The sequence below is a fragment of the Juglans microcarpa x Juglans regia genome, chromosome 5D (genome assembly GCF_004785595.1).
Source record: "Juglans microcarpa x Juglans regia isolate MS1-56 chromosome 5D, Jm3101_v1.0, whole genome shotgun sequence".
NCBI lineage: Eukaryota > Viridiplantae > Streptophyta > Magnoliopsida > Fagales > Juglandaceae > Juglans > Juglans microcarpa x Juglans regia.
The window spans coordinates 15,289,427-15,298,393 of record NC_054602.1 but is presented as its reverse complement, the minus strand read 5'-3'; the positions used below and the strand labels follow the sequence as shown (position 1 = coordinate 15,298,393).

Here is an 8,967-nt window from a genome sequence, read left to right as displayed (position 1 = left end):
AAGAAAAGAGTTGTTGGTGAGGGTTCTGTTAGTGAGTTACATTTGCAAGAGCGTAAGAAGTTAAAAGTAAGTTTAAAAGAAACTGAGGGTGGCAGAGATAGAATTACCCAAAATATATCGATGGAGGCTGGGTCGCAGACCCGCCGGAAGTAATGAAAATTCTAAGTTGCGATTCCCGTGGGCTTGGGACACGGAATTCGTGCACTTCATGATCTAGTCAGAAGTGAAGTTCCCCAAATAATGTTCCTTATTGAAACTAAGTTATCAGTTTAGAAGATGGAGTTTGTGAAAAGGAAGTTAGGGTTTGAAGGGTGTTTGGCAGTAGACAGTGTTGGTAGGAGTGGATGTTTGGCTCGTCTATGGAAGGAGGAGTGCCAAATTCATATTCAGAATTACTCAGGATACCATATTCATGCTTGTGTGAAAAAAGATTGTGATGAGTGGTTTCTAACAAAGTTATATGGACATCCTGAGGTGGCTCAAAGACATGAGTCTTGGGCACTTATGCGTATGTTAAAAGTACAAAATCCTGCTACTTGGCTTATTTTTGGAGACTTTAATGAAGTGTTGAATATTCAAGAAAAAATGAGTGGTAGAGGAAGATCTGAGAGACAGATGGGCGAGTTTGGAAATGCTCTTGATATTTGTGGATTGTTTGATCTTGGATATTCAAGTTCCAAATATACATAATGCAATGGTAGAGAGGCTCATCATAGAATTAGTGAGAGAATTGATTGATTTTTGACAAATGAAGGATGGTCTAATATGTTCCCCACTGCTAGAGTTAAGCAGGGAATAGCTGCACATTCATATCACTCCCCAATAGTATCATATCAAAATTATGAAAGTGGTTCAAGTGGAGGGAAGAGGCCTCTTAGATTTAGCAAGAATGTTACAAGATCTCAACAGGAGGAGCTATTGGCATTGTGGAGAGTTCATCAGTTTCAGCATTATGATAGGTTCCTGGGGCTGCCTCCAGTGGTTGGTCATGCAAATAATCAAGTTTTTTCTGAGATTAAATATAAGGTGTGGCAAAAATTGAAGTGCTGGAAGAAGAAGATGTTGTCACAAGGGGAAAAGAGATTTTGATTAAGGCAGTTGCTATGTCTATTCCAACCTACACAACGAGTTGTTTCAAATTACCAGATGGTCTTTATAATGATTTAGAGAGAATGATGGCCAAGTTTTGGTGGGGGCAAAAGAAAGAAGAGAATAGGATTCATTGGGTTAGTTGGAAAAAAATGTGTGAACCTAAGAAAGATGGAGGTTTGGGTAAAGGCCTCAAGTTGTTTAATATGGGTCTTCTTACAAAACAAGAGTGGAGAATCATGTGTGAAGAGAATACACTTTTTCATAAATTGTATAAAGCAAGATAAAATACTGAATTTTTGGAAACAAAGTTGGGGTCCAACCCCTCATATGCATGGAGGGTATTTGGGAAACAATAAAAAGTTTTAAGTTGGGTTGTCGTTGGAAGGTGGGCAATGGATCTGATATTAAATTATGGATAGACTATTGAGTCCCAAATTATAAATACTTACAGTATAGTGTCCCTGAGGTAGTGCTGGATACTCATCAAACTATTGAGAATCTTATTGATAACAATACTTTTTTGGTGGGATGTGGATGAACCAAATTCTCCCATCTCATGTGGCAGTAGAGGTCTTTAAAATTCTTTTGAGTCCTAGTGAAAATGCTAATAAACTGGTTTGGGAACCTGAGCAAATGGAAACTTCATGGTTAAGAGTGCCTACAAGCTGTTAAGCTCTCTTCAAAGAGATACCAGAAGTTGTGAGCCCTCAACTGCACAAGAACAGAAGAAGATGTTGAGTGGATTGTGGAAATTACAGATTCTTAATAAGGTTAAAATCTTTGCTTGGAGGGCTTGTCAAAATGGGTTACCTATAAAGTCCAATTTAAAGAAAAGACAAGTGGCGTTGGAGGACAATTGTGTTTTTTGTGGCACTGAGGAAGAAGACATAATACATGCAATTTATCAATGCAGAACAATCAGACAATGTTGGATTGACTTGGGACTTGGTTTGCAACTTGAGGCAAGATATATAGATTTTGTAGAGTTTGTTACTATAGCACAAAAAAATGGCAGCAAAGAGGAAGTTGAAAAATTCCTAGTCATTGCATGGGGGTTTTGGTATAGGAGCAATAAGAAAATGTTTGATGATTCTGAAGTTCATCCAATAGCAGCAGTACATCAAACATTGGCCTTATGGTCTGATCTAAAACAGTTGAAGGGTATTGGCAAGAAGAGTAATGGCAGGTGGATTGCTCCACTAGTTGGATCTTTGTAACTATGTTGATGGTGCTCTTTTCTTTGACCAACAAAGAGCAGGAGTGGGAGCTCTACTTCGAGATGAGAAGGGGGATGCCTGCTAGCAGCTACTAAGAAAGAGATGGCGGTTAATGATCCACTCGAGATTGAACTATTGGCTATTCTTAGAGGTTTATAACTATGTATGCATAGAGGTATACTAGAGTTGGAGATATAGACCGATTCACTCATTATGGCCAGTACTATTCCGAGTAAGGAAGCCTATTCAAGATCTATGATGGTAAATATGATCAAGGAGATACAAGATTTGATGAAGCTCTTTTACCAGTACAGCATTCAACATGTTGGACACATAAGTAATGTTGGGGCACACAAGTTGGCAAAGTATGCATGGCATATTGATGATATCAGTGTATGGGAAGGTTCTTTCCTTGAATTTGTTGAAGTTGTTATATGGGTTGAAAACATTGTTTGTAATGCTTTGTTGATTAATGGAATTCTTATTATAAAAACAAATAAAATGAGAGGTACTTTTGTAATATATCTTATAAAATTAACATTATTTTAAATTATTTTTGCCAATGCCGTCTATGGATATGATTAATTTTCAAACTATCCTAGATATTAAGGCCTCATTTGGATAGTAAAATAATATGAGATGATCTATTAATAGTAATGAAATAATTTAAGTTAAGATACTTTATGGAGTTTTAGGAAATGAGAGAGAAAATTTTAAATAAAAATATTATAAAGTGAAAAATATTGTTAGAATATAATTTTTTAATATAATTTTTACTTTAAAGTTTGAAAAAGTTGAATTGTTTTTTTGTATTTTATTTAGAAGTTTGGGAAAGTTGTAATAATGAAACAATGATTAGACAAAAAAGTTAAAAATTTGAAATTAAAAAGGGTTTTATGTTTATAGTATTTAGATATTGAGATGAGATGAGACTGGAGGCTCTTGCTATCCAAATCAGGACTAAAAAAATGTTTCAAAACAATCTCTAAGATAAAATTAATATATTAAAAAAGAAGTGTTAAGTCTATACACAAATTTTACATAAAAATATATATATATATATATATATATATTGATATCACTTAATACAATACAAATACATTAGATTTATTTGACAATAAGAAGAGTTTTATAATATAATGGATCGCATTAAAGTACGGCAGTGTATGTAAAATTTCTTATATAAGATTCATATGTAGCCTAAACATTTCTGTTATAAAAAAAGTTCCGCAATCATCTATAGAAATTGTTGACTTGGCATGTACTTAATATTAAAAATTGGAGGAGATGAAAATAGAGAAATGATATATAGAAGTCTCAAATATATAAGTCCCAAGTAAGTCTTTTATAAAAAAAGTAAACTCCACCGTAAAAAAATATAAAAGAAAAAACTCACTTTTTATTGATGAGACCTATATTTTTACAAAAAGCTCGTACAAGGTTAGGAACAACTGGACAAGGTCTAGGCTCTTTTATATTTTCTCAAAACTAATCTCTTATTTTAGCATAAAAAAATTGAATAGAATTTTTTATTTTTTGCATGACACTTTAGAAAGACATGCTCTTTTCCTTTTACTTGAGGTGAAGATTTCCTTGCTGTCCTAATTGCAAATGGTACTCTTCCTCTAGTTTTTTTGTTTACTTTCTTTTTAATAGGGTCCTCTCTTCTCTCTCGATTTGCCGATTTGCCCTCAGATTTCTCTGTTCTGGTTACTCTCTTTTATATTTGGAATTCCACCATTATGTCCCTCAATTTCACAGCATCCTTGTTGGGTGGGTCTCTTTGTAGGCCCACATGCCGTGGGTTTTTGGGCTTGAAATTAGTCTTGGATAACAAAAACAAATAATGTTCTGTAATTATAATAACAACAATCACAAGACAACCCCTATATAATATTTTATATTATTCGTGAATAATGATAATATTATTAGTGTTAAATGGAAAATTCCATTTAACATTAATATTAACATTAATGTATCCGAAAAAAAAATTATTATAAAAAAAAGAAAGAAAGTCGAGCATATAAGCACACACACACAAAAAAAAAAAAAAAAAGGCCTTACTACCCAGAAGAATCTTGACAACAAATCCCCAAGTCCTTTTTCTTTCCTTCTAAAAGTTGTAAACCAATGAGAATTCCAGGATATCAAAATTACTCGGGGGACATAGAACAATGAACAAGCAATCTAGACAAATTGGTAATTAGACAAGTATGAGACCTTTCCCTTCACAAACAAACCTGATGACATACATTTCAATTATAAGGTACTTTCCACCACAGCAAAGGCTTCAAGAAGAGACACAAAATAAATTCACAACAGATGAAAGATCGCTTAAAAAAAATATTAGTTGAATACCCTGAAACTAGCTACTCATAGCCCATGAAATAGATGCTACATTCCATATATTATCTACTTTTCTCAGCTGTTTTTGATGAAGGAAGTGTTCCAAACACCTTGTCCCATAACGCTGATGTGATCCCAAACCCTTTATTCTGGACCCGGAAATGATGATTCAAGTGGTATTTCTGCCAAAAAAGAAGAAAAAAGAAAACAAATCAATCCTTAGCTTACTCTAGAAAAGAAAATTTCCGGAAGCAGAAATTCCAGATTTAGGTGCGATTTGGATAATGAGTTAAGATGAGATGAGTTGAAAGTTGAATAAAATATTGTTTCTTAATATTATTCTTGTTTTCAAATTTGAAAAAGTTTTTTTATTCTATTTTGTGTGGGAATATGGAAAATTGTCATAATGAAATGAGATGGGATGAGATCAAACGCTTCTTGTATCCAGATTTCGAATTGTTTATTACTCTTGGTGGATGACTTTTCTAATGTAATTACATATCCACTACTGACAGCTAACTCCTCTTTAAATTCTTATGACCACCCAAAAATATATACATGCTTGAACAACATGGACATTCTAATCAGGGATATTAGTGGTACGTTTAATAATTAAATATCTGTGCCAGTCTGCAATCTGAACTAAGCTGCTCTTACCTTGAGATTTCGTGGCACATTGCTCGATGGTTGACCATGGTGGAGGTAGTAATGGGTGCAATCATACATCACATAACCCAGTAAACCGCCTCCAAACAACGCAGGAGTGGTTGTAGGAGTAGATATAAGCTTGACGAAGTTCCAGAACTGGCAGTGATGGGAAGTAACAGTTCAAACAAGTAGACAGAAACTTTATACAAACCTCAATATGCAAAATGAGGGAAACTTATCACAACTAAAATCTCAACTGCCTGGAACTTCATAGAATAATAAGTATCAGAACAGTGCACAAGTTTGTATTGTCTTTTCCAATATAAAGGTATGTACAACATGAACGCACATAAATATACTTAGCGTGTAGCATTTAAATATTGATCCCACCCATTTAATTTGTTTGATGACGTCAAATATCATCAATACAGGTGTCTATAACCCTTCAAACCTACCGGAACTCAGCATATGATGTCTGATTCTTTTTTCTTGGATAAGTAAGAAAGCTTTTATTAATATGAAAATAGGCATAGCCTAAGAAATGATGTCTGATTCTATAGCTCATTCCCAGCTCACCCTTTGACAACTAGGTTGCACACTAGCGGGTCACCCATAAATCTTATTTTCTAACATGGTGGTCTCTGTAAATCCAAACTTAATTTTTGAATCCTAAATCGTCACCCATCTCGACCTCCAGGAATTCATAAATATATTCGCCACCAGTTTTAATACAGGCACATGGAACTGTTTAGAATGCTAGATTATTAAGCCATATATACCAATACGCATCAGTACACAAGTTGGTTACAATAAAATGTTTCATGTACAAGACCAAAATGATCCAGCTAATGAAGACAATATATTAGAGTCTGTACACTTTGGACATGTAAGTTTTTCTTTCCACAAACTGATTTTTTTTAAAGAATAATTCTTCATTGATTAGTGTAAAAGGAGCAACTCAAGTACATAGAGCAAAATAGACACCTATCGAGATGGTGAAAAAGATACTAAAACTCTGTAAATTTTTTCCATTAAAGTCTACAGAATCAGAAAAGATTAAGTCAAATGCTTCAAGACTTGGGTATTATGTTTCCTCATTTTAATAAGTAAAAAAGCATCAGCTTGAATTCGTATGGAAGTGTATAGGATAAGAAAGAATAGACATACCGGTACACAAAGTATAGCTGTTGCAGCAGGTGGGAAAACAAGTCTCAAGCCATCCATTGGGTGCTTATGATGGCAGCCATGAAGAAGATAATGCATGGTGTTTCCCCTTAAGTAAATGCCAAACAGAATTATTACTATCAGATTTTGAATTAATGCAACTTAGTTGGGTAAACATACTGGAACATCATACAAATTCTGAATGTGTCAGAGAGAGAGAGTAATGTAATAACTAACCAGTATGTCTTCGTTTTGATGTGGAAAAGGAAACGGTGCAAGGTATACTCGACAAGTGTCCACACAAAAATGCCAGCGACCACCAACAGAGCTACCTGAGGAAGTGTATGGCCCACTTGTATTGAAATGGAGATGCAAAAGCATACAACTGGCAGCCAAATGGTTGGAACTGCCCACCAAACTGTGCGGGTCAAGAACTGTTTCAAATAGCAACAACTCAAATTTGCAGCTCTATACATTCTCAGAAAATGAAAAATTCAACTACTGATTAAATAAGTGCATAAACAATACTGACAGATAGATATGTGTGTGATGAACCTAGACCTAATGGCACTAAGGTTTTTATGACAAGGATATTTTACCTCCCAAAAATCACTTTCAAAGAATCGAGGGCCTTCCTTGCCAACAATCGGTTGATGAACCCACTCCTGATAAGCTTCTCCCAGATGGCCGACCTGTGAAAGATTGGCATAAGTAAGCATGTACGGCACAACAATAAGCAAATGAAAATTTATTGCAAATGTTTGAATCAAAATGTGGTATCATTTTATTTTTTGGGGGTTCCTGAACTTCAATGGAATTTTAAAAAATCAACAAGATAAATTACTGTATACTGAAAAAATTGGATGAGAACAGAGAAGTGGTAACTTCTGGCAATATAATATGGAAATTTTTTATCACACTACATCCAAAAAATTAGAAAAGCTATAAATCCAAAGCAATGAAAAGAAAAAGAACATGTTTAAGGTAGCTGACACTTATCTCTTTTCATACAAGGTAAATCTGTGCGGAAATGGAACTGTACCTGGAAGACGAGGGGTTTATTCAAATCTACGGTGAACTCCTGTGCAACCATCTTGTTGGCTTTTAAAGATAGCTGGAGGGAAATGAACATAAAAGGTAAGGAAAAAGGGTGAAATGTCAACTTAAAGCATTTTAGCATGACGGCACAATTCATATAATTTTTTAGATTGTAGCAGCTGGCTGATTTATCCAAAATAAAAATAAAAAACGCTTTTTGCCTTTCAAATCAAACACGTTAAAAATCTTAATTCAAATATGCTTGTGAAAAAAAATCATGCCTCTTTATTATGATGTCAAATTCATCTAAATCTTCTTCTTCTTTTAAATTTTGGTAAGTAAAAATACCAGAAAATCCAAAAAAAAAAAAATATATATATATATATACACACACAACAAAATTTAAAGATTTATTATTTTCTTCCCTTCTCCAAGACATTTTCAGCAACCAAATAAAGAGCTAGCTGCAACCACAAACGCCTTTCAAAAAACCCCGATAATGTAAACATCCTCCAAAACCACAAATCAATCCAAAATCCCCACGAAAATTATTTTCTTCCAAGAAAAGAAAAATATTTGATTGCTTATCGACCAAGGTTCAGAATCCAAAACACACAGCATATAAATCAGAAGATATACAATCCTCATTTTTATCTTCTTCCATTTTCAAGTTTTCTCAGTAATTAAACGGCAGGTTCACATAGAATATTATTCATCTCCGGGAACGGGAAATCCTCTAAGCCAGCCTACACAGAGAGAGAGAGAGAGAGAGAGAGAGCACGCAGCAGCATAAAACGCATTCAGGAACAAAAGCCCACAATGTAATTCTAAAAACCACCCCAACAAACAATATCAAACCAAAATTCCCAAGAAAATAAAAAATCTCCCAAGAAAACTTCGAAACGAAAAAGAAAAATAAAGACACAGATAAAAACCCAGATCTACAAAATTTCTCGAATAAAACTTGTAAAACGAAAAGGAAACATCAAACAACGGAACAACCCAGATCTACAAACATACCTGAAAACTCAAAAGAGAACGAAAGAACTAACCGAAGAAAACAAAATGTAGGTGGGATACCAATCCAACAGAAGAAGACGGCCCACAACCAGCACTCGGTCGTGGGGAAGTTTCCTCCGGCCGTAATTGGGTACGAGGATTGAGCGGTGTCGAGTGTCAGCTCTGTATGTGGAGGAGAGAATAATGGACTGGGAAGCGCATCTATTTATAGTTAAATTTTAAAAACCTCCCCAAGGTTTAGCCGAATATCAAGCTCTATCCCTCAAAATCAGAAAATCTTCACATTCACTCCCTTATTGATTTCGCTCTTTTCTATTTATTTTATTTCAGTTTGCTCACCATCATTTTTGTTTATTTTGATACTAAAAATATGCCAGCATTTTTGCCATGCGAGAGACTCGTACATTTTAAATTTCTATCTAATATTATTTTATTAATAATT

General features: G+C 34.4%; 2 protein-coding genes across 2 annotated transcripts; one reads left to right on the top strand and one right to left on the bottom strand.

Annotated features, from left to right (window-relative positions):
- The first annotated feature begins 1,736 nt into the window (after positions 1 to 1,736).
- Positions 1,737 to 2,309, top strand: LOC121265716. The gene has a single exon (XM_041169403.1). The coding sequence runs from the start codon at positions 1,737 to 1,739 to the stop codon at positions 2,307 to 2,309; it is 573 nt and encodes a 190-aa protein (XP_041025337.1).
- Positions 2,310 to 4,536: 2,227 nt separating this feature from the next.
- Positions 4,537 to 8,717, bottom strand: LOC121264558 (dihydroceramide fatty acyl 2-hydroxylase FAH1-like). The gene is made up of 7 exons (XM_041167800.1): positions 8,558 to 8,717; positions 7,510 to 7,581; positions 7,067 to 7,159; positions 6,705 to 6,901; positions 6,471 to 6,576; positions 5,313 to 5,459; positions 4,537 to 4,837 (listed from the first exon to the last, which is right to left on the bottom strand). Exons 2-7 carry the CDS (start codon positions 7,558 to 7,560, stop codon positions 4,718 to 4,720), a joined length of 714 nt encoding a protein of 237 aa, XP_041023734.1. The 5' UTR covers positions 7,561 to 7,581; positions 8,558 to 8,717; the 3' UTR covers positions 4,537 to 4,717.
- Positions 8,718 to 8,967: the final 250 nt, after the last annotated feature.

Excerpts from the sequence above, each read along its gene's own strand:
- LOC121265716 (XM_041169403.1), top strand. The coding sequence starts at position 1,737 with ATGGTTAAGAGTGCCTACAAGCTGTTAAGCTCTCTTCAAAGAGATACC.
- LOC121264558 (XM_041167800.1), bottom strand. The coding sequence starts at position 7,560 with ATGGTTGCACAGGAGTTCACCGTAGATTTGAATAAACCCCTCGTCTTC. Across the intron at positions 6,902-7,066 it reads TTGAAAGTGATTTTTGGGAG|TTCTTGACCCGCACAGTTTG; the intron begins GTAAAATATCCT and ends TATTTGAAACAG. Across the intron at positions 6,577-6,704 it reads ATCAAAACGAAGACATACTG|GGGAAACACCATGCATTATC; the intron begins GTTAGTTATTAC and ends CATTTACTTAAG.